Below are 25,976 nucleotides of genomic sequence, written 5' to 3' on the forward strand. Positions count from 1 at the left end.
CGAATATAATGGTATCAAATTTTCTCAAAAATTCATTCATTTAATATAGTTTGCGGGGATTTGAAGTTAAATAAAAAAACAAAAAAATGGGCCGGCCCATTAAGGCCCACCGCATATGGCGGCCGGTAAACCGGTCAAACTGGTCGGTATACCGGTCGGAACCGATTACATATGCGATTTTGAATTTGGATTTGAATTCAACCGGTTTCCACCGGTTTCCGGTCAAACCGGTCCGGTAAACCGCTACTGGAGGGCGGCGGTTTGATCGGACCGATCGGGAAAAAAAAACCCTAGTCGTGCTCCTAGTCGGGCGTCCGCAGTGCGACCGCGCGAGGCAAGATGGGAGGATTCCCGGTCAGGGTGCAGCCACACAGTTCTATTTCTATTTCTTTTTACTCTTGTTTCTTCTTATGTTTATATCTCTTGTTCTTTTCTTCTTTTTTCTATTTCTTTCCTTCGTTTTCTTTTTCCTTTTTTCTAATCATGTGTATATGTTTATTTATTTATTTATTCTCTTTCTTTTCTGATTATGAATCTCATGCACATAATTTTTATTGTTTAATTTGTAATTTATCTCTTTTTATAATTCATATCAACCATGTTTGTATCTTATATAATTGGATGTTAAGATATCTATACTCATTATAATATAAAATTATTTGTTCACATTTAAGAGCAAGCCATGCTCAATATATACTAATTTATTTGTATTGTAGACTTACTAGTTGGTGCACAAAATATTTTATTTTCTTTATATACTAATTATTTAGCATATATATATATATATATATATATATATATATATATATATATGTATATATATACTTATAAGAATAATTTTTTCAATGTAGATGTATTTGTTCTCTACCTATAACTAATTTGTTTGTAATTATAAATTATTTGTTCCTTTTGCAGACTAAATTTTTTGGTGATGTTAACTTACTTGTTTTCTATTATTTATTCTATACAATCAAATGTTCGGGATGTTTAATATTTTGTCAGAAGTACATTTGTTCATCATTTTAATTTTGTATCCGTAGCATACAGTCATTTGTTCATGTTGTTAGATAGTTGGTTCTAATAACTAAAATTAATTATTTAATATTATATAAAATATTTTTAAAATATCATGCAAATATAGGTAGGTGTGGTGTTGTTTTCAAGATCTTATCATAAAAAATATAATGATGCAGTCTGAAATTAATTTTGAGGTTCGGTTTAGTATTTATACTTTTATTTTTTAATTTTGACTTCGCATGCATGTAAGTGATGTTATTTTCTTCTTTTGTATACATGCACCCAAACAATCTCTCTCAGCGAAATATGTACGGAGCCCAATAAAATAGCTGCAAGTGCACTACCCATCTGACGGTACATAGCCATAGCCTCACCAGTTTTCAGTTGTCGTCGACTGTCCACCTTTTTTTTTTCCTTAAGGTATTAAGCCTCGTCCGCGTCCAGTTCTATTTAGTTCTGCTCCCAAAATTACCGTTTGCCTACTGGGATTACCGTTTGCCTACTGGGATTTCAATATTTGTTCTAGGGTGTTAATTGGTGGCCAACCCTCTTTAGTTCAAAATTTTGTAATATTTCTTCAAAATATAATTTTATTTTAGAAAAATAGTACAAAACTTTGAACTAAAAAAAGTTGAAGGTGCACCTAAGAATCACCAATTAACACTCCTAATTTGTCCATCACGTTCCATTGCAGCTTACTGTTTGCATTGCTTGCATTGGCTAGCATTGCGAGGTGAGCAAGCACCCCATTCGGGTCCGAGGATTTGCAGATCGAAGCACAGCAATAGGCACAGGCAAACATTATTGAGTTGGCACTTCATTACCAATTCGATATGAATTCTGGATTCGATGAAACACCACACCACCACACCGCCTAGTCGGCTAGCCCAAAGCCGAACCTTTGCTAACCAGAGAGGCCTTATTTCCGGGCACTTATTATTGAGAACAATGCAAGTCCATCCATAAAGGGGAGTCTATTTATCGCTTTATGCGATTAGTTCTGTTTGCGTCGCAGAACCAGCCGGACAAGAGTCGAAAAAAAAACAGCCGGACGGGCATGCGTGCCGCCCGCGCGCCGGCGCGGGGTAGCGTGCGGATTGGAGGCCTATTAAGGTGCGTGAAACCTAAACGCTAATTAGTTTCCTTTCTTTCTTTTTTCTGTGTTTGTTTTTTTTTTCTTGGTTTCTTTCTTCACCCATTAACCGGGTCGTAGAGGCGGGTGCGGCAGCTCACGTGTCTTGATTCCCGTGTACTTCAAACTAAAAAAATGTTCTATCTTACAAACGGGTTATCCAAATTATATTTCGATTGCATCGTTGTGTTTTTTACGATGAGATTTTCAAAACTAGACCACACTTGATTATATTTTGATGATATTTTTTAAAAATATTTTTATTTATTCTGAAAAAATTTATATCTTGAGAATAATTTTTATCGTGTTTCGGAACATTTTATTTAGTTTCGGAATAATTTCTATTTTTCAGAAATTTTTTATTTTGTTTCGGAACATTTTATTTTGTTCTGAAACAATTTACATCTCTGGAATCTTTTAACTCTGACGGACTTGTGCGATGGTATAATAACTAGTTGCACGAGCTATGAATAGACACCCCCCATTAACTGTACGCATGCCTGCCTATCACCCAGATATGAGTATCACAAACAAACCCATGATGTAGTCGCTCTCTTTTTCTTCAACCATTACTGCTCGTCCATGGATTAAATTTTTCTGCCAAAGAATCAACTTCTAATCTTTCATTGAGTAAACATTTAGAAATGTTAGTAAGCATTTCATAATATTCTGAGTTTCTGAGTCATTTCAGGTTTGTTTGAAAAACATTTTCAGAGTATTCCGCAAAAATGTTTAGCAAAAATTTCCCACCAAATGTTTACCAAACACTTTAGAATGTTTCAAGAATTACATATTTGTTTAGAATGTTTACATAATGCAGAGAACATTTCAGAATGTTCCAAAAATTTCAAAAAATCTAGTTTTTAGAATGTTCCAAACATTTCAAATAGTTCCCATTATTCAAAATAGGTAGAACATTTCATCATGTTCCGATTTCTGAATACCTCGGTCCTAGAAAACTTTAGCAAACATTTCAAAATGTTACAAACAATTCAAAATGTTTCAAACATTTCTACATTGTTCCAAATATTTAAAAATCCTAATTATAAGCCATCTCGAAAAGTTCCAAACGTTATAAAAATGCTACTAACAATTCAGAATGTTCCAAACATGTTCTTAGTCATTACTAAATGTTTGGAACATTTCATAATGTTCCAAAATAGAAGGCGGAGGAATAGAAAAGAGTCATCAAAGAGAAAAAGTCGACACGCTAAGTATAGGCCATCCGCTTGATAGGCCTTAACAAACCGAATAGCCGGGGAGGAGAGCTCGAAACACTTTATACGATGAGATGGGGAGGGCACAGCCGCGCGCGTTAAATAGACGCGACTGCAACAGGGACCCACATGTCACAAGAGAGAACGGTAGCACATGCAACGACTACAAACAGTTTTCAAATATGAATTCCAATACGAATACAAAAGTATTGTTGTATTTTAAAATTATTTTGGAACATATACAAATATTCCATGGAAAAATTGTTTTGAACAAAAGAAACACTAAAAAAATGTAGATTGTTCCGAGAACAATAATGAAATGTTCTCAAAACAAAATGAAAAAGTATTACGGAACATAACAAAATGAAGTGTTCCCAAAACAAATGAAGATGTTCTAAGAAAAAGTATTCTGAATTAAGAAACAATAATTGTTTTGAGAACAAAATAAAATGTTTTAAGAAAAAACATTTTGAAATAAACGTTCTGGAACAAATAAAAATATTCTATTGAAAATATGATCTAGATTTAATGAACTGGAACATATAGGCACACCAGAAATTTTATTGGACTAATTGGTATAGAAAATATGAGTTTCATATTTGAACTTGAATTTACACGAAATTATTCTACATATTCGGGTGATGTCTTCTGCGTGGCATCAGAAACACGCATGCATGTGTAATAATGGACCGTAATGGACCTTCGGAGAAAAAAAAAGAGAGATAACAGCAGCACATACTTGCAGGGCGGGTGTGAACGGGTTCTGCGACAGCTCATCACGCACTCACGCGCGCGATGAATAGAATCGCCCTCCATAAACGGGATCAAACGGAGGCATCATACAGGACAATCGTGTCCGTCTGCCTCTGGAAATTTGTCAGCAGCCCAGACCTATGAGGGGGCGCCGAGGGAAGATGCCAGCCGCAGGATGTCGCAGAAGACGCCTCCGGCCGTCACCTCCGCGCCCGCACCTGGCCCCCGCACGATCAGCGGCTGCTCCTTGTACCTTGACGTGGTGAAGGCGATGATGTTGTCGGAGCCAGAGAGCTGGGCGAACGGGTGGTCCCTCTTGTACCTGCGCAGCTCCACCTGTCCCTTCTGGTTCACCGCATCCACAACTCCGACGTACCGTAAGACCTTCAGATGAACAAATAGTTCAGTCAACTTCTGTATTCAAGTTATCTCGGAAAGGCTGACTGAGAATGGAACCGAAATTGCAGGGCAGAAATGCAATGGACATTGCACTTCTGTCAAATCGCAACATGGAAATCAATAAAGCGCTACGGTCTACTCACTTCGCCTGCAGCCTCTGCCTCGCTACGTTGTTTGGCCCAGTCCTCATCAAAGGATGGTAGCTTTTGCATGAATTCATCTGCCGATGAGCATGACTGCCATGATGAAAAAACAAATTAGGAAGAGTGAAATACAGCAAAGTATAAGCTGTTAAGAGGAGGATACTCTTACCGCAAGTGCTTCTGGCACAAGGCTCTTCACAGGAATATCAGAAAGTTCAAGCGTCAAACCAGATTCCCTTGCCAAGATGATGACCTGCTCCAGATTTTAAGAAAAGGACCAAGTATGGTGAGTAATGAAGAACATGCAACAAAAACATGAAAGTATAATAAATTACTCTCGAGTATTGTCCCTCTTACTTTGACAATGCAACAGAAAACAAAGTTATCAGAAAGTACATTTTGGCTTGCTGACTTCAAATTATTACTCAAGGAAAATATAGGAATTTCACTGGGCGATTATTCAGAAAAAAATAATACATATACAAATATTAGGTTTAAGAAGCCCTAGAAGAAAATGTCACCAGAAAGAGTAGTCCACTGAGCAGCTACAAACCAAATGAAGTATATTATCTTTAATACATATCATATACAAATATTAGGTTTAAGAAGCCCTAGAAGAAAATGTCACCAGAAAGAGTAGTCCGCTGAGCAGCTACAAACCAAATGAAGTATATTATCTTTAATACATACTATATGCTGTATACGAGTTGCAAAGATTCTAGTTAATGGAGATACAGAAACAAGAACTTTTGTCTAGTATGCTGATTAATCGAAGTACAGTGCTTGGTATCAGAAAGAATAGGCTCAATTTTCAAGAATTGTATCTGAACAGAAAATAAGCTCTACCTTTCGGGCAACATCAGTTCCAGATAGATCATCCCTTGGATCAGGTTCAGTGTATCCAGCTTCTTTGGCTTCAGCAACAACATCGCTAAAGGTCCTTGTTCCTTCAAAATTGTTAAATATATAACTCAATGTTCCACTGCAATTGAACAGAAAAGATACTTTGCATCAGCCAGCAATATCATTATACTGAATCCATATTGAAATAGCACAGATTGTAGATCCTAAGTATTTGGTGCAAATATTTTTTCCATGGTTTGTTTGTGGTTTACTAAAACTGCAGAGAGAGTGAGTGACACAGTAAAATAACCTCAGTCCAGAAGCCAAAATACAAACCTAAAAATGCCCTCAATATGCAGTATCTTGTCGCCCGTCTCCAGAAGACCTCGCAGGGTGCTAATGATTGGCAGGCCAGCACCAACAGTTGCTTCATAAAAGTAATGAGTGTACGAGGCACGCTGCAGTGTCCGTAATTTCAGGTACTGTATACAAGGGGGAAAAGCATTACTTAATAAATAAACATTGCAGCAGCAGAAAATGTGACATGGAAATTGTTATAGGTTCTTTTAGCACTAAGCTTTATTTCCTTCCCTATTTGATTTTCTTTTTTTGATGTTCATATATGATGCACAGAAGGTGTTTAAAATTGATCTTCATGGTAAAAGCTAATGGATCTCAGTTACAGAAATTATGTTTCGATCAGTGTTTTTAAGGCGTCCTTAAGGCGTCGCCTAGGCGACAAGGCGGTGGTGGCTCGCCTCGCCTAAGGTGTCGCCTTAGTCCGCCTTACCCCGCCTTAGCCTGCCTAGGCGTCGCCTAGGCGATAAGGCGGTGGTGGCTCGCCTCGCCTCGCCTCGCCTTAACGCTTTAAAAACCTTGGTTTCAATATTCAGAAGGTTTATGTCTTTAAGATCACAGAGTAGCTATGATCACAGTTGTTAATGCAATGAATGGCCACAAAGTAGCTGGAGGTCAATTGAAAAACAGTCAATGATGATTTAATAGCTATTTAGAGTTATTTCAAGACTAAGTTTATAAAAAAAAGTTTCACAAGTCAAATAGTTACCTGATCAAGTGGCCCAGAATTTGCTTTCTTATTCGGCGTGATGACATGAATACCCTTCTTTAACCAATCGTAATAGTGGGATGCTACACTTGTATCTGCTGTGCAGTCCACCAAAACCTTGTTCGGAAACACATGATTATCAGACATATGGCGAACAAAATTAGCAAGATCAGCTGGTTCTGCTTCCTTTCGTAGAAGCTCTTTCCACTGGGTCAAATCTATTCCCCTGTAGAAAAGAATTGGGAAAATTGTGAAATATGAAGGAGAACAAAGTTATAGTAGCAAAACCCGGAAGAATAATGTCAAGCTTTAGGTCAGGAAAATCAGATACTCGTAAAACAAACAAAGAAAATATTCAGTGGTTCAAGACACAATTTCTGAATTTGTAACCGAACTATAAGCTGATTCATTCTTTTGTAAATGCACCTGATCATACAGAAATCAAATAAATATCTAACTTCTTAAATGTTAATTTGTCCATCTAGATTGTTGTCTTCTCAATAATTATCAGGGCAGCTCATGCCCAACAAAAGAGAGGACCAGAGAAGTTGTAGGTACAGTGCCCCTTTCACTAAATCAGAGCAAAGGATTTGTTGAACAAAGCTTAGCATTTTCTTGAGTTCTGACTAATAAAAAAGTAGGTTCTTCGAAGCAATACAACACACAATACACAAAGAGGAAATAAGAATTCAATTACATACGTGTCACTCAAAAGCATTGTACTTGAGCCTGTTATTCCAATGACACGCAGATCAATGTTCATATTTTCCTTGAGAACAGCAGCCTGCAGAAAATGTTCAATGAGTACAAGTGCAGAAATGCTCTGAGATCCTGCAGAGGAATGATTGGATAATGCTCAAAAATTAGGACAGTACATACCTGATCCTTCAGCTGGTTAAGGAGTGTCCCACCAATTAAACCAGGTCCAATGATTCCAACAGCAAGAGTGGTTTTGGAGAGGAAGAACCTTGAGTGAGCAGCTCTCAGAGCCCTTACACAATCTTCTTGCTTCAATACAACAGTAATATTGTATTCACTGCACCCTTGAGCTATTGCTCGAACATTAATGTTTGCCTGCATCAGTTATCATAGGTTCATAAATCCAGTAATGGAATTCCCACTCTAACCAAACTCAGCAATTTATAATACCTTTGCTAACGCATCAAAAAGGATTGCACTCACTCCAGGAGTGCTGGCCATCCTCAAGCCAACAGCAGCAAGAATGCTGCAACCATTAATAACTTCAACCTGAAATTAATTATTTGCATCCTAATAATATTATAATTGATTCAAATCCATACAACAAAACCTTTGCTATACGTTCACATCACAACTCAGTAAGATATTTGTGTTAGTAATATCGCATCTGTAAAGTGTAAACAGGACAAGGGAAATACAGAACTAAAGTACATTTGACTATTTGAGCAGCACTCCTATGGCTTTTTGTTTACTGTTGCTGAACATTTGTAGGCAGCCTTTGACACCCAGTCATTGTACTAAACATAGAATATAATGAGCTTATCTTCAATTTATTCTTTAGTGGCTGCAGCATCAAGTTAACATGTCAGGGTGTGTTTGGCATGGCTCCAACTCCAAAAAATTCGTGGAGTTCTTGGAGCTGCTCATACCCACCTCCAGAAATTCTTGGAGCTAGAGTTGTAAATAAATCATTTGCCGAGTCATTATACTTTTGTTTTAAATTTAAAATAAAAATAAAATTATTTTAATCTATTTTACAAACTTCAGCTCCAGCATGGAGCTCAGAGCTGGAGCCATGCCAAACAGACCATATGCTATAGTATGAAGTACTATGTTCACAACTTCGTGTTCTTGCTTCAAGAAATTTGCATCAACATGTGGGATGATGCTACTAGGATATAAGGTTCGCTTGGGGACATGTGTCAGATTATCCTAGTCATGTTTGCTCAAGATGAGGAAGCTTAATACATTAAGACTGGATACAACATCGTTGCATTCTTGAAACTAGTTCATATTTAAGTCAAGTTTGTCAAAGCAAGTATTCAAATAATCTCTGCAGAAGATAAAATTACCTTAGATAACCTCCCTACTGCTAATGCCTCGCGGAACCTAACATGCAAGGCAGCAGAGACTGCAGCAACTTCCTTTTCTGGAACAGCAAAGCATATGGAATGTTCACTGCTAGCCTGCACAATAATTTGTAGTGAGGAAGAACCTAGATGAATCGTATGTATGCACCAAAGATAAAAAGACATTATCTACCTGAGATATCATGATAACATTAGCTCCAACATCTTTTACAACACTAAATATGGCACTTGACGTACCTGGAACACCAGCCATTCCAGTTCTGCAATGAAGAACCAGTGACTACTTCCAAGACTAAATATGGCAATTGAAGAGAGATTTTTTTTAACAACTACAGAGTCAGGCTATCCCATATGAATTTATTCTCGTTGAGTTAACATTGGAAGATCAGCCAAAAGAAGAATCTAGAGTTGACATTTCCAACAGATAGATCACCAGTTTTTCTTTTGAAGCTAAAGAAGATCATGGAAGTTCATCATCACAACAGTTAATGACTAAAAGAATAAGGAATTAACTGTTTACAACTAAAGAGGTTCAAAAAATGAAACTAACTTACCCTTCAACATTGACAAGTGCCAAGTTATCAATAGTAGCAAATGATTTGACACAAGCATCTAAATCACCATTATCATTGGCAGGCTGCCTGCAAATCATAGTTCCAGGGGCAGAGATATTGAACATGTTCCTAATAACAATGGGGATGTTGTCTTTCATCACAGGTATAATGGTGCGGGGATGCAACACATTTGCACCAAAATATGACTGCATAGAACAAATTTGAGTAAATCAATGAGCTTTAGCGTTCTAATAGATCAAATAGCTTAGGACAGAGAATGATCTTAAAGCATACGGAGTAAGAACAGCGGCACCCCCATTGTTTAAACGTAGCTAAATGATGGGTGCAAGCAAATAAACATGTGTCCCAAGGATAGAAAAAATTACCATTTCCCAGGCCTCCTGGTAGGATAACGTGCTTAAGATCACAGCCTCACTAACTGCATTAACAAAATGCTTTTTAATCAGATATATATGTTTAACTCCACAGTACAAGAGAAGAAACATTGCCTTGTTCTAATAGACAACTAGACAAGTCCAACATGTTTGGTTTTCGAGATTTCATAATGCATGTATAAATATTTATTGGATGTTTTTTGTTCAAAAACTTCATTTGCATCATGCACTATTTTGACTGAGATGCATCCAATAATTAAACAAACCAGGCAGACCACAGCCTGATAGGCCGACAACCGCGCCCCCCACCCGCCCACGATATCCGCAAGACCATGACCTTTCCCCTTTGGTTCTTCGTCCCCTAAGTGCCCCTCACGACTTCGCGAGACGCCATAGGACGCACTGCCACAGTCCTTGGGTGTTCCGCGCCGCCGGCCCTACCCGCGCGTCCTCCAGTCCTCGCTGGTCGCCCGATCGCGCAACGCATCGTCCTCTCGGTAGCCAGCAGCACTCATCGGCGGTCAGTCCACCTTATCGCGGTTGCGGCCATCCCTCTGGTGGCCATCAAATCCTTGATGCCAGGGCCCAACCGCACACAGAACTCCTCAATCCACAATACTCACTAGCGAATGGAACTACTGGGAATCCCTCATCGACGCAGATTAGGTACAGATTGCTGCATGCGGGCATAGATGGCGTGACTGGAGAGTCAACGTTGGGTAAAATGCAGGAGATGCCATTTCAGAGCTTGTGCTGAACCGCAAAATGCAGGAGATGCTATTTCAGATCTTGTGATGAACCCAAATGTGGCACCGGTCAATTCTGGAAGCACTAAGTAGAAACACGACTACAACTTTGATTTGCACCAATTCCAAGGTAGTTAGCCAATCCTAATTTACTGTGTGGCATTGTGGACGGAAATAGCCAATGAGAGCGTGAGCTAAATGCTATTAAGTTGTTTATTTGTGTGACCATGTAGTAACTACTAACTGTAGCATAATGTCATGTCGTGTAAGTGCAATCGGTTCGAGTGCCTATCAACGTCTCAAATATCATCTATGTACATCGTGTAAGTGTAATCGAGTGTCTCTCAATCCAAGGCTCTAAACTATGTAGCCAGTCATGATGTAGTGTAATCAAATCACTCATATATGTAATAAGTTAGAAATGTGATATAGCGATTGTTAGTTTGCTTCGTTAAGCGTAATCTAGTTAGAATTTAGACTCCCTAGGGTGTTGGAATGGTTACAACACGTGTGATATGTATGAATGTAACCTTTACTCGATATCTGAAGAAACATCCGTGTCTGACGTTCTCCGTACACATCTATTTGTATTCCTAACCGGAGCAATCCGTATTCTTATTTGTATCCAAGGCTATCCGTATTTGAAACCAAATCTGATACAAAATGTAAAAACAAATACAATACTGGTGATATCCGTCAACTCCGTCTATGTTGATTGGAAGACTTTCTTGAGTCGTCTCAACATTACCTGTCCCAAGCTCGAGTAAAGGAGCAGGGTTGCGTTAGGTTTGGCGAATCAGCATCAAAAACAGTCACTCTAATGGATATGAAACCCATAAGCCTACCTCTAACTAGCTTGGAAAAAAGGCTATATTGTAGTAGTAGTAGTTGTTGTTGTTGTTGTTGTTGTGATATCCATCAGTATTTGATCCGTTTACATCCCTAGCGAACTGTGATTAGGACTAACAATTGCTGTAGAGGTTCTCCTAGCCTCTATGTTCTCGACACCCTACGTCTTCCCCAGTCTTCCACTCGGTCTTCTGCTCATGTATCATCCACCTCATCCTTCACAAGGTGGCATCATCGTCCTAGTCATCTTTGTTGTTCCTACTCATTGGCATCTCATAGAGACTAAGCAAACCCTTCTCATTTCCTCTATTGTTCCCACTCATTTTTGGAGAAGTTATTTCTACTACAGTCTATCTCAATAAGCAACCATCATCCAAACTATCCGAAAAATGACCAGGTGAAATACTTTTTTTGTACTGCTAGCTATGATCATCTTCGGGTTTTTGGATGTACATGCTATGTTCTTCTTGCACCCCATGAGCAAGCTAAGTTGTCTGCTCAGTCAGTTGATTGTGTTTTTCTAGGGTATAGTCTGGATGGTATAGTCTCGTGTTGTGACCTTTGTTGAGGATCACCCTTTCTTCTACAACTCTTCTACTCAACCTTCATATCCGCCTACAGAGTCCTTATTGTTTCTTGGTCTTCCTCCTATTCCATCTAGTGTTGATGCCACTCCACCTAACAACCCCCCCCCCCCCCCGGTTGGGCCTTCATCACCTACTCCATCTCCACCTTCTAAACCTCCAATCATACAAGTCTACAATCGTCATCTCACAATGGCACAACCTAATCCGGACTCAGCCAGTCCTGACATTTCGATTTTTGAAGATTCTAATAACATTGATGAGTCACATGATATTTTTGATGAGTTACAAGCAGGTCCACAATATAATCTACATGACCATTCAACTATTGGCCCTACTAATAAGTATGGTTTTTCACATGTAAATGCTATTGCTGATGAGTCATCCACTTATCAGGAAGCTTCTAGTTTTCTTGAATGGCAACTTGCTATGTCTGAGAAGCTGGCTGCTCTTGATCGTATAGGCACTTGGATATTGTTCTGTTACCGTCACATGCAGTTCCTATTACATGCTAGTGGGTATTCAGCCAAAGGGCCTCTAGCCTAGTGGTTAGAGGAACCTGGCGGCGCCCCTCAGGTCCTGGGTTCGACTCCCCGTGGGAGCGAATTTCAGGCTGAGGGTAAAAAAATCCCCTCGCTGGCCCCGGTGCCAAAGCACTGTGTGTGGACGGCCCAGGTTCCCATGGGTAACGGCCCCGGTGTCAGGGCGGGGCCAGGGTTCGGGGATTTTCTCGGTCGGGGAAGCCGAGGCTTCTTCTGAAAGTCAATACCGGTGGGGCGGTCTTTCCCCACCCGGCCGAGTTTTTGCTAGTGGGTATTCAAAATTACGACCAAGTCAGATGCTTCTGTTGAGCGATATAAAGCTCGTCTTGTTGCTCGAGGTTTACAATACACTCAGGGAAAAGACAATGATGAAACTTTTGCTCCTGTTGCTGACATGACCACTATCCATACTTTGATGCCATGGCTGCTGCATCTTCTTTGACTATCTCTCAGATGGATGTTAAAATGCTTTTCTTCATGGAGGTTTGTATGAGAGTTTATATGCAACCACCCCCGGTGTTGATGTGCCTTCAGGACATGTTTGTCATCTCTGTCGTGTCCTTTATGGTCTGAAACAGACCCCTCGTGCTTGGTTTGAGCGCTTTGTCTTCGTGATACGGGCTATTTTGCACCTAGTGATCACGATCCTACTTTATTTATTCACCTCCCTCCACGTAGACGTAGCTTACTTCCCTATGCCTCTTCTATGTGACAATACTAGGGCGTTAACAAAGCATATTAGCGTTGATTCCTCCTTTACCCGGTCACATTATCATTAAAAAAATATTGTGTCCTCTAAACTACAAGTGGCAGATTTTCACTAAAGCACAAACTCGAGCAACATCAGCTTCACTTGCTCAAACTCAATGTCTCAGATCCTCCGTTTCCACCTTGAGTTTGAAGAGGGGGGGGCGCTAAGTATATCAACGCCCATATATATTGCAGGCTCATATGGACCATGAGGCCTTTATATATTACCTGTCCCTAATGGACAGATTATCGCTTCCGATCACCAAGGTTACTAACATTATTGCTCTAAAATAAAAGGTTAGTGACATTATTAAATCTCATCTAACAGAAAATGCAAGTGTTATCACGCAAAGTTGAGTTTGCACAGTATGCTATTGCTAATTTCAGTAAGTTAAAATGAAACAAAAAATTGTCCGAAAGCATATGAAGAGTCATATAGGACAAACCTTTTCTAGGATCCGCACTAAATACCCCATCAACATCAGTCCAGATAGTGACCTGGCGTGCCCTTACAAGAGAACCAATTATGGCTGCTGAGAAATCACTTCCATCTCTTTTTAGTGTCGTAGGTATGTTTTCTGCTGTACTCGCAATGAACCCTGTTGCAACTATTATCTCAGCTGGTTGTCGAGAAAACCATTTCTGAAGCCGATTCTCAGATTCTAAGTAATCAGGGTCTACTTGATTAGGACCACTAGGTTTCACAACTAGAACTTCTCTTGTATCCATCCAACTGCATGGTGCTCCAGACTGCATGGTTTAAATGCTATAGCATAGGTCAATTTGTTCACAAAGGTAAACACCAGATTACATTACCTGTGTCATGTAACTGTAACAAAGGGAATGCAGAAATAATATCCTTTAGGGGTGCAAATTGGTGGTCCTTAGGTGCACCTCCAACCCTCTTTAGTTCAAAATTTTGTACTAATTCTCCAAAATGAGAACTCAGTTTGGAAAAGTAGTGCAAAATTTTGAACTAAAGAGTGTTGGAGGGGCACTTAAGGGTCACCAATTGACACCTCTGATATCCTTGCTTAAGGAGTAATCATTTACTAGCAAATAATTAAACCCCTAACCATTATGTGAATTGTATGGCAATTGGAGAAAGCAGTAGCAATTAAGTCACTGGTCCTGTCAATGTTCAGTAACTATGAATCTGTATCATCTCAGTACTGAACCACACAAGTACATGGTTACGTATGATAACAGAACTTCGAATAAGAACTGGACTAGAGCAGCAATGGTCATTTCACACAATAATGGCTTGTAAAGACTGAGTTTTGGGTATTCAAGAATAATAGATAATAAAGAGGACTAAAGGCTGGAGCAAATTTGAAAAAAAAAAATAGCAATAATCTTCACTAGTAGTGCAGTAGGTACATGTAAGTTACTTAGGGTCCAAGTCTAGTCAAGTCTAGTCTTTGCCTTGTGATCCAAGTCTTTGCCTAAGGGACCAAGTTGAGCCAAGTCTTTGCCTTGGCATGTAAGCCATTGTGGATGTGTGGTAGTGTATATCTAGTGCTATAAATAGAGAGGAAAGGGCCTAGCTCCCTCAAGAGATCAAGCAGCACCAAAAGAGAGTGATCTGGTTGTTCTCTTCTGTGTTACATGGACACAGGTGCGGGTGTCGGAATCCGACTCGGGTGCGGGTGTCCGATTCAGCAAATCCTAAAAAACAGGATTCGGAGATTCGTCTGGGATTCGTCTAATATCTTTTTTATTTTTAAATTTTACAAATAAATATGCAGGGACTGGACTGAAAGTTAGACAAAAGGCCCAAAAGGCCCAGCCCACCATCCCATCCCACCTTTATCTACACCGTCCCTCACCTTATCCTCCACATCCATCCACCTTATCCACCGCTTCGTCGCTTCCATCGCCACCGCCCGCCTCCTCCCTCCGTCTCCACCGCCGCCCGCCTCCTCCCTTCCATCTCTGCAGCCGCTAGCTTCCTCTCGGCTGCCGTCACCACCACCGCGGACGGCCGGCGAGGCGGCGACGGCAGCTCGGTTCGGAGGGCAGCCCGGCAGCAAACGGGCGTACGGCGGGCGGCCGTATCGGCCTGCGCGGGCGCAGCCACGGGCAGTCGGCGGCCGGCGGGTGGGCAGGTGGCGGCTGCGGCTCGGCGGGCACCGGGCGAACGGCGAGCGCAGCTGCAGAGCTCCCGGCGGACGACGGGTGGACGGCGGACGGGCGTGTTGGGATTAGTCCCACATTGGTTGTGGGGGGAGAGTTGAACCAACTTAAAAGTGGAGAGATTGTTGGGATTAGTCCCACATTGGTTGTGGGGGGAGAGTTGAACCAACTTAAAAGTGGGGGGAGTCACTCACCTCTTGGGCTAGCTTTTGGGGTGTAGCAGGACTTCCTCCGGGTGTGCGCCCGGTTGGGCCAACTCTCCTGGTTTTGGGCCGACAATTGGTATCAGAGCTGGGTCCGCAATCTCCTGTGCCCGTGCACACTCGGGTGGTGTAGGCCCGAAGCCCAGTGGACCCGTGGGTGTGAGGCCCGTGTGTGCTCGTGTGTCGAGCCGGTCAGTGGTGGACCGCGGGTGTGAGGCCCATATGTGCTCGTGTGTGGAGCCGGTCACTGGTGGACTGTGGTGTGGGCCCGGTCAGTGCTAAGGGGCACCAATGTGTGACGGGTGAGATTGTTGGGATTAGTCCCACATTGGTTGTGGGGGGAGAGTTGAACCAACATAAAAATGGGGTGAGTCTCTCACCTCTTGGGCTAGCTTTTGGGGTGTAGCAGGACTTCCTCCGGGTGTGCACTCGTTGGGCTGACTCTCCTGATTTTTGGGCCGACAATTGGTATCAAAGCTGGGTCTGCAATCTCCTGTGCCCGTGCACACTCGGGTGGTGTAGGCCCGAAGCCCAGTGGATCCGTGGGTGTGAGGCCCATATATGCTCGTGTGTGGAGCCGGTCACTGGTGGACTGTGGTGTGGGCCCAGTCAATGCTAAGGGGCACCAATGTGTGACGGGGGAGATTGTTGGGATTAGTCCCACATTGGTTGTGGGGGGAGAGTTGAACCAACTTAAAAGTGGGGGGAGTCACTCACCTCTTGGGCTAGCTTTTGGGGTGTAGCAGGACTTCCTCCGGGTGTGCGCCCGGTTGGGCTGACTCTCCTGATTTTTGGGCCGACAGGGCGGACAACGAGCGCGGCTGCCCAGACACGGCTGCGGCGTGTCTGGTACGCGTCGCATCGCATCCGACGCGAATCGACGCGCGGATACGCGTCGACGCGCCAAAAAATTTTTGGACACGTGTGTCCCGGTAACACAGGTTCTCTTCATAAGAGTGTGTGTGGCTGCTGGCAGGTTGCCGTAAAGGACTGCCTGGGCTGCAGAGTATAGGAGTTGGCATAGCCGGATGCTTACTGGCTGACCAGAGGCAACTTTAGGTACTTAGGGAGGAGCTGATCAAGTGGATCAGTTCCAAGTAGGTTGCTGCGGCAACTAGTGTGTTTCTGCGTGAAACTAGTGTGTTAGCGTGTATCTTCGGTAGTGTGTTGTCCCAACAGTTTTGCTTCGCCAGTGCTGCAAAAGATGACCCCATGTGTTCCCCTTGAATGATATTGTTTTATTTTTCTTGCATAAAGTGTTCATGTCCCTCGTTGTTGTTCAGTTGGACATTAACAGAGCACGAGGCCACTCCATGTAGCATCATGCCAATTCTGATGTTACAATGCATAAGTTCGCAGTAGCATTAATAAGCTGTCTAACAACAACAACAACAACAACAACAACAACAACAACAACAACATAGCCTTTTTTCCCCAAGCAAGTTGGGGTAGGCTAGAGATGAAACCCGAAAGAAATAAGTTCAAGGTTCAGGCACATTGATAGCTAGTCTAAGTCATAAATAAATTGTAAAGAGTTGTGAAGATATTTTTCATGTGTTACCTTCTTTATGGCATATGATAACATCTGCGCGGACCACAACTCTCCATGCCCAACAACAAAGTCAGAGAAAGATTCTGTGGCATGACCAGCTGCAAAAGTATATAAATAAATATTGATGCAAGTATTATAAATGTCAGACAAACAAATTTGAAGTTACCACTGATCTTGGGTGTATTTGGTAACCTCACCTAACCTTACCTAACAAGAATATCTAATAGTCAAAACAAAGTGAGTCAGTGGATAATGTGACTACTTAACCAAATACAGAACCCCAAAACAGGTATAAAGCTCCATGGGCCTAACTCTTACAAGAGGATGGTACTTTCAAAGTTTTGGTGTACAAGTCAATGCATGATGAATTTAGCATATGGCATACTGCAGACATCAATGAGGTCCGGTTTTATAGAAAGTGCCAGGCACTAGATGGGCAGTTGGCAGCATCTAGGCACCAAGACGGAGACTAGCGCCTAATGCCTGCGTAGCAATGTTAGGCTAGGCGCTAGGCGGTTTCTAGGCGGTGACCCATAGCCTAGAGCCTAAGCGAGCCTAGGCGTTTCTAGGCAGTTTTCTAGGCAGTGTTGTACATGTATATATACCTTCCTATACACATCAATTATATCTCTAAAAGAAAAGAAAATCTGAAGACTAGTGGGGGTAGTGGGCCTAAAGTTGGACAAAAGGCCCATCAAAGCAACACATCCCAAGTCCCAACCCTAACTCTACCTTATCTCCATCCGATGCCTCCCCCACCCGCTTCTTCCTCTGCTGCGCAGCCGCCGCCGGCGCCTGCCCGCTCCTGCCTCCTCCGCTTCCCAGACCGCCGCCCCCACCCTCCCCTACTTCCTCCTCCGCTGCCGTCGCCCTCGCCGGCGCGGATCGATGCCGAAGCCTCTCCCCCGGCCCATCCTTGCCTCCTCCTCCGCCGCCGCCACAAGCCGACCTCCCCGCCGCCGCTGCAACCTCCTCCGAGCCTCTGCCGCCGTCGCCCGACGTCCCAGCCCGCCTTCCCTTCGCTGTCGACGTGGGGGCATCGCCTAGGGCACCGCCTACCTCCTAGGCGAGGCGGAACCCCTCCGCCCAGCGACTAATCCCGCCTAGGCGAGCGCGGAACGCCGCCTTGTTGAACATTGCTGCGTAGGCTAGGCGATGTCCTTTTTAAACAGTGCAATGAACTCTCCAAGACAGCAAAACAGAACAAGAAAGGATTCAACAAGAGAATACTTCCAGATCTGACAAAAAAGAATCATCACCCAGGAATATGAACATGAACTGAGAAGTGGGGAGTTTGCAGTGCAAACCTATATAAATAGCACTGAGCATTGCTCGCAAGCTGCTGACATCTGAGTGCAACTGAGACAAAAAGCTTGCAAGATCTTCCCCATCAAGAAGATCCTTTGCTGCAGCCATATGCTTCTCAAATACTTCTTCCAGTGCTATCATATATGAATCATCCCTTGACTGAGCCTTATGTACAAGGTTGTACATCATGTCAGTTACTTTAGACATTGCAGAAACTATGACCAGCTTTCTCTCAGAAGAATCACCGAGCACAATATCTGCGACACTCTGAATTCTTTGGGGCGTTCCCATACAGGTTCCGCCAAACTTGTGGACAGACCACATATCACCTTTTGGAAGATATGTATTAATGTCATCTTGTTCGACTGAAATAGCTGCTGCAAGAAAAAAAAATACATGTGTGAAGAAAAGCAAAAATTCTTAGATGGTAACATGTCAGGGTGAGAAAAAGTTAACATTTTCAAGTTGAGACAAGGCTAGAATGGTTTGTGCTAAGGATAAGGAAACATTTTGAATGAATGATGGAAGACAGAACTACCAGCAGCTGGTCTGAGCAAATTTGTCGAATGATGCCTGAGCAAACTTCCTTGAGACTGACCTATCCTGAACAATGTAGCAACAGAACATAGAGGGTATTAACTTGAGGGGCTTTTGGGGCAAAGCTTAAATGACTGGAATAGAACTGGTAAAGGAGTAATGATCCAATTGAACATAACGAAGACAACATAACTAGACTTTCAAAGCTAATTATTCTGGACTGAAATGTATATTTAAAGAAAAGTATGGTTCTGCTAACGTCGGACACTAAATGCTGAACATACAATTGAAGCTTGCAAGGTGGACTGAAACTAGTGAAATGGTCAAATGACAACAAGGCTCTGACAAGTTTGAAATTTAGCCGTAATGAAAGTAACCAGGTCAATTGAAAAGATACACTATTAATACACAACAGAAATCGGACAAAATACTACCTTAGGGAGCCTCCCAAAGATCGGTCTTGACTTAAGTCATACTTCCAACATTGTGTGCTGGTTTCCCTGTGAACCAGCATAGCATTTAACACAATCAGGATAAGGTAAATGAGTGGCACATCATACTCATATATCCGAGGGGGTTTTTTTTTTTGAAAACACAGAAGTAAGAGATAAGAGATTAGATCAACCCTTCCCCAGACCCCGCACAGTGCGGGAAACCTACGGCACTGGGTACGCCCTTTTTAGAAGTAAGAGATTAGATGGCATAAACTCCTGTAAATCTTGGAGGAAACAAAAAAGAAAACATGAAAAAAAACGGACTGGCCAATCCACCAAGACGTAATGTGGAAACTAAAAATTGACATTTTACTGAAACAATATTCAGTAAAGCTCACAACAGTGTCATAAATTCCGAAATACATCACTTCTCATCTACTACTTCAACAGCTAATTGAGCCCCACATACGATGCATGAATTTCAAGTTTGTGCATTCATGCTCCCAATTTTCGTGGCAGCATCCGGACCATATAAGCAGCTATTTGTTAATGCATAGCTCTGACCGTTCCTGGCTTTCTTATTCTTGGACCAAATCGAATCTTAACAGAATAGTTTTGCCAGTTCTTAATTGGTTTTGCTACAAATTTTACGGGCCGGACAAGGCCAACTCTAGCTGAATATCATTCTGATGGACTGATACCATGCACAACTGAACAAGCATGTCACCGGTGGCTGTGTTCAGAGAGCAGGCACAAAGAAAGCATCTCAATACCGCACGCCAATCCCAACGGAACACGAAATGCATCGCGTCCTCTATCACCAACGCGAGGGGACCGTATCCATCAGATTCTAGTCCCGAATGGGCATGGAAACCACATCCCACCCACGATTTGTGCCGCCTGATGAAGATTCTTCCGTCGCTGGACGGCCACGCGCCATGGGAACAGGGGCCGCCGCCACGACCGCGCAACACGCACCGCCCAGACACACGAAGACAAGCGCGGTGCTCGGAGGCGGCGGCGAATGGGGGTAGTGAGCCAGTCTGTACCTGCCGGAGAAGGATGCGCGGGGCCAGCGGCGCGCGGCCGCGGCGGCGGGGGGGAGCGGGCTTGCGACGGCGAGGCCCCGCATCTCCGCGGCGACGGCGAGAGCAGAGAGAGAGGGAGGGGAGGGAGGGAGCAGAGAGGGCGCAGAGGCAACAGGGTGGCTAGACCTAACGCCAAACCCCCCCCCCCCCCCCCCCTAACCCCGCGGGATGCGGCGGCAGTGCGCCTGGCTTTTCACGCCGTCGATTGGCAATTATGTCACTTTAATATTTCTTGCTGCTTTCTTTTTTGTCAAATTCAGTGATAAGTACTTTTGTTTCTACTCTAGTTAGGAATCTGGACATCGATGTGGAAGTCATCTCAATTTCAGTGATTTCAGTAGGGTTTTTTTTTCTTTTGCCATGAAGAAGGGAGAACGGTGCTCCCATTTTCAGTGATTTCAGTAGGGTTCATTTTTTTTCTTTGCATTCCTCTTCTTTTCCGATTTGGATGCTCGAGTCTGAATACAAATGTTGTATTTAGAATTACACCCCGTGCAATTGTTTATTCTTTTTGTTTTACGGTACTTTGTGGGGGAGGGGGGGCAGTAGTTGTACTGTATTAGTTGGCAAAAAAGACTTGTGATTTTTTTTGTTTGTCCAAAAATTTTACCTTCACAGTAGTTGGAAAAAAGACTTGACAACTTTTTGTTTGTCCTAAAATTTTACCTATATTGTAGTTCGCAAAAAAGACTTGCCAATTTTTTGTTCATCCAAAAATTTTTACCTGTAACTTTTATTTGTTGATGTTTTTGTTTGTACTGCAATTGGCAAAAGAATTTGTACTTTTTTTGTTTGACCAAAAATTTTATATGTAACTTTTCTAATTGTTGTTATTCTTGTTCATACTGTAGTTGGAGAAAAAAATGTATATAAAATATGTTGTATTTGTAAACTGGTGCGCGTAAAAATTGGACAGGCAATGAGCAGGGGCTATTATTTTTCAAAATTTAAAAATATGTACTGGTTAATGACATTTAGGAATTGTTGAGCCTATTATTGGCTAGAAAAGACACTATAGGTAGCAAACTCAATTATAGATGGCTAACGGGCTAGCCCGGCCCGGCCCGTCACGACGTCGGGCCGGCGCGGCCCAGTACTGGACGGGCCAACACGAGCCGCCGGGCCTACCGGGCCGCTCCGTGCTTCGTGCCTGGCTTTTGGCCTAGGCACGGCCCTATGGGCCGTTTTTCGTGCCATGCCAGCCCGTTTAGCACGGCCCACTTTTCGGGCTTTGCCAGCCCACAGCCCAGTAACCTCATAATACCTCAAACAACTCATATTTTGACTCAAACCAATTCAGTTCACAAACACATTACACATCAACAGAATTACAAGACTCCAAGTCGAAGCATAAGATAAGTGGAATTTCATCTAATATATATGTCCAAACCAAACTTTATAGGTCTAACACCCTTAGCATTACAATATTCTTTAAACATTCCAATTCTTTGATTAGATGAGTTCAAGAAATTAATTGCAGTTCTAAAATCCTCAGTAACAGGTTTCAACCTCTTCAGTCTAGATTTGACAATCAAATTAATATTATGATAGGCACAACGTTGATGCACAAGACAATACTTACGCTTATGAGGATCAGAAGGTGTAGGTGCAGGATCAGAACTCAAGTAACCAAAGAACATAGGTGTCAAAGTCTCTATAGCCTTAGCATTAGAAGAAGCATTGTCTAGGGTGACAACAAAAACTTATCAATCAAACCAAACTCCTCAACCACACTACCAACCCTATCAACAATGTTTTCACCAGAATATTTAACCTCAATCAGTCTAAAACCAATAATCCTTTTCTGCAACTCCCTATCAGCATTCACATAATGAGCAACTACACTAATATAGTCCTCCTTAGCATTACCAGACCAAATGTTTGAAGTTAAAGAAACAGAAGAAGCAGCAGGCAACACAGATTTTATAAGCACATCACGTCGATCAACAAACAATTTACCAAGATCTCTAGTGGTGCTCTGTCTAGAAACCTTAGCAAACCGAGGGTTATGAGCACGAGTAATATAATCCTCCCAGGCCTATGTCTCACCTATGCCTAATGGAAAGTCCAGTCTAGCAATCAACCGGCACAAACTCAGTACTAGCTACAACAGGATTATAGACCCAGTTATGAAAACCATCACGATTCAGAGCAAGCCTAGACTGGACCCTTTGGGCATGATCATGTTTTTTTCCTACAAGATGACTAGTGCCTAATCAAATGGCCAGTACCAGCAGAAGATCTAGCAGACAATCGCTTACCACACATGTTACAGACAGCAGCAACTCTAACATCATTTTCCTTAACCTCCTTAAAATCATCCCAAACACTAGATTGAGCTTACTAGAAGTTGTAGTACCCTATGTGTCGATGGAGCAGCACCCGGCTCGGCCCCTCCTCCATCGTCACTGGCGTTGACATCGATGACGTTGTTCGGAATGCCGTCGTCACCGACATCGATGCCGAACAGCGCCGCAGCATCCTCACGGACATCGTCATCATCCTCGATTTCCAGGTCCTCCGCCTCCGCATGGGAGTTAGAGCCGTGGAGGGGGTACTCATCTGCCCCGACCATGGCGACCCCAAGCTCGGACGGGCCGGACGACCGACCCTGCCCTCCAGCACCGTTCCTCAACGATGCACGCTGGTGGCGCCTGGCCATGTCTAGGCCAAAGGACGAAGACTCGGCATCAGACACCGACCTGCAAAGCAATAGAGAAGAAAAGTTAGAGATCTAGGGTTCGGATGAGCAAATCTAGGGTTATGATGAGCAGATCTACGGTTAGGATTAGCAGAACTAGGGTTAGGGTTTAGGATTCGCCGGCATACCTGCGCTACCACCGGAGCCGAGACAAGACAAGCACCGATTAGAAATAAGAATCGACGGCGAGCAGCGGAGGAGGACAGTACACTAACTCACATAGTTCGGCGAGATAGAGAGGACAGAGGAGAGGAAGGGAGAGGAGGGAGGGAGGAGCCGAGGAGAAAGTGGTTAGTTAGCTCGAGACGAGGTAGAGGAGCGGCAGCGAGGTCACCGGAGCCAGGGACGGTCGCCGATCGGAGTAGAGCGGCGGCCGAGATCCAATCTCTAGACACGAGACCGAGAGCGAGAGGCGAGAGCAGAAGAGGGAGGCGAAGAGGCGGAGAGCGAGTGGAAGTGGAGTGGCCGGTTAGGGTTTGGGGGGCGGGGCTCGGTTTTATATGGAGCAGGGGCGGGGCGGTTTTGGGCTGGGCCGGCGCGACGGGCGACCGTTGGGGGGCGGTGGGTTAACGGGCTGCCACCAGCCGACCGTTGGAACGGGCCGTGCCCGTGCCGTCCACAGGCCTGGTGAGCGGCCCAAGCCCATACTGCTTCCCCGGGCCGTGCTTACTCGGGCCCGTAGAACAACGGGCCGGGCTGAGCCAAAAAACTGAGCCCCGTGCCGGGCTAACGGGCTCGGGCTGCATGGCCATCTATAAACTCAACAGACAACGGACCCGGCTATTGGATGGTGATCCAATGGTTGAAATAGATGATTGATGGATAACAAAATTTCAATTGATTGACGAGGAGACAAATCCGAAAAAATAATGTGTGCATTCGGTTAGGCGTGTGTTTTCCCTTAAAACCAATTGAAGTTACTCCGCACGTATCAACGTACAATAATTTCTAAATCTTTTCTTGAGAGAGAGAGAAACATTAACATTTACCACGTTCAAAGAAGTAAACTATGAAACTATATCTGCAATAATGATGTTTTTTTATTGTAAATACTATTTATTTATCATAAACTTTGTAAAACTTAGAATACTTTGATTTAGAACAAAGAGATCATTAGATTTTAGAATGAAGAGAGTTGGAGTATGTTAAAGGAAGCATCTTACAACTTTGACCATTAGCTTAAAGCTAAGAACGGCGCTATGATAATGTCATCAGGAATGGAGTTCGTAGGGGGACCATGGCCCCATGCTCCACATACACTCTTATGTGAATATATTATTTTCTATGATAAATTTATTTGGAGATTAATATTTATCTATACATTGCAAAACATAATTAGTTGGACCATTTGCTAATTGCTTGCAAAGTGAAGGGTATTTATATTTCAATGTTGCCATTTATTTGTCTTTCAACAGCCGGCGGCGGAGGATGGATAAAATTAAGGTGTGGCTCAGTTAATGATAGGGGTGCAAATTGGTGATCCTTAAGCGCACCTCCAACCCTATTTAGTTCAAAATTTTGTACTAATTTTTCAAAATATGATTTGATTTTGGAGAATTAGTACAAAATTTTGAACTAAAGAAGGTTGGAGGTGTACCTAAGGGTCACCAATTTGCCATCCCTAGTTGATGATCATCGATCAGCGCTCAATCCGTATCCACGACAGCAACCTAGTTGAATTGGTATAGCTTGGGGATTGAGTATTAGACTGTTTTATAAAAAATTGCCTCATTGCTCCTCCGCTATTGTCAAAACCTTATAAATCGATTATTTTGAGACTATATTTTTTCGATATGTAGCAAAGAGGCTTCCTTTTACCTAGCAATCTAGTCCTATTTGTATGAAAGATCAAAAACACAATACGAAACCGTTACTAAAAGGTGATATTTAGTACAGGTTGATGTTTTAATCCGACACAAAAATAGCTTCCGGAGCTTTCAAATTGAGAGCCGGTACTAAAATGGCTTTGTGCCACCTTAGTACCGGATAAAGAGTGACCGGTGCTAACTGTGTACGATAAAAAGTTGTCTTTCTAGCTATGTTTACATAGGGGTATCCATATTGATGTTTAAGTGCATAGAGATATTAGATATTTTGATTATTCGTATTTCTATTTTCATTCTTTGTTTGTTGCAAGCTTGCAGCTTCGGCCCCGCAAAGAGACAACTTCCGATCCTCCTGAGAACGATGACAAGCAAGCAGAACCAAAAGACGAAATGTCGAAATGCTAGTGGCGGCCAGGCGGTGCGTAAATTCCGTGATGGCGATGGTGAAAACGGAAGGAGCATCCAGCACGGAGGCAGCGTCGGTGATGGCCATGTTTGGTTAGAGGGTAGAAAAGTTTTGATGAGAGAGAAATGAAGCTTTGACCACTAATTAGTAGTATTAAATAAAATCTAATTACAAAATTACCTCCACAACTGTGGTACTGTAGCAGTTGCTCTAGCTAATGAGGCCTTTGACCATACGATTAGAGGATGATTGAGTGCGGTTACTGTAGCATCACTGTAGCCAATCATGATGAAACTTGGCTCATTAGATTCGTCTCGAAAAGTTATACCCATTCCTAAAAAGGTTTTGCAAATAAACTTCGTTTAGTACTTCATGCATGCATTCGTCTTTTTGTGCAAAAGTTTTCGTGATTTTATCAAACACGGCCGAGCATCCAGCCGGGCAGCGACGGCGTCCGGTGGCCGCGAAATTATCTTTACCCTGCAGGCTGCAGCGAGTCGCATCAGCAGGTCGACTGCATGGAAAGCAGCCGACTGGTAGCGGTCTCCATCAGCAGGTAGGCTACTACGAGAGATGAGATGTGTTTAGTTCCCTCGAAAAAATACTGTAGCACTGGTAAAAAACATTATATTATTTTTCGTTTGTTTATGGTAGATATTGTTCTATCATAATTTAACTAGGCTCAAAAGATTCGTCTCGCAACGTACATCAAAATTATACAATTAG

General features: G+C 42.8%; 1 protein-coding gene and 1 long non-coding RNA gene across 7 annotated transcripts; one reads left to right on the plus strand and one right to left on the minus strand.

Moving 5' to 3' along the window:
* Positions 1–1,804: 1,804 nt before the first annotated feature.
* LOC120660258 (bifunctional aspartokinase/homoserine dehydrogenase 2, chloroplastic) lies at positions 1,805–20,455 on the minus strand. 6 transcript variants are annotated; one of them, XR_005669477.1, is made up of 20 exons: positions 20,279–20,440; positions 19,230–19,295; positions 18,797–18,861; positions 18,258–18,635; positions 16,960–17,048; positions 13,506–13,809; positions 9,580–9,632; positions 9,194–9,399; positions 8,812–8,899; positions 8,622–8,735; positions 7,720–7,818; positions 7,450–7,644; positions 7,272–7,354; positions 6,571–6,796; positions 5,841–5,986; positions 5,508–5,643; positions 4,825–4,914; positions 4,662–4,754; positions 4,186–4,503; positions 1,805–1,984 (listed from the first exon to the last, which is right to left on the minus strand). XR_005669477.1 is itself a non-coding variant. In XM_039938681.1 (19 exons), exons 1-19 carry the CDS (start codon positions 20,359–20,361, stop codon positions 4,258–4,260), a joined length of 2,754 nt encoding a protein of 917 aa, XP_039794615.1. In that variant the 5' UTR covers positions 20,362–20,455; the 3' UTR covers positions 3,939–4,257. The 6 variants fall into 6 exon arrangements, 2 of the variants coding, with proteins under 2 accessions (XP_039794615.1, XP_039794614.1); XR_005669478.1 differs by having other exon boundaries at positions 18,258–18,632; positions 20,279–20,433; XR_005669480.1 differs by having other exon boundaries at positions 1,812–1,984; positions 4,831–4,914; positions 18,258–18,632; positions 20,279–20,432.
* LOC120660260 lies at positions 5,072–5,356 on the plus strand. The gene is made up of 2 exons (XR_005669481.1): positions 5,072–5,153; positions 5,261–5,356. It is a non-coding gene; the product is annotated as an uncharacterized LOC120660260 (long non-coding RNA).
* Positions 20,456–25,976: the final 5,521 nt, after the last annotated feature.

Source organism: Panicum virgatum, chromosome 2N, assembly GCF_016808335.1.
Source record: "Panicum virgatum strain AP13 chromosome 2N, P.virgatum_v5, whole genome shotgun sequence".
In the NCBI taxonomy this organism is placed as follows: domain Eukaryota; kingdom Viridiplantae; phylum Streptophyta; class Magnoliopsida; order Poales; family Poaceae; genus Panicum; species Panicum virgatum.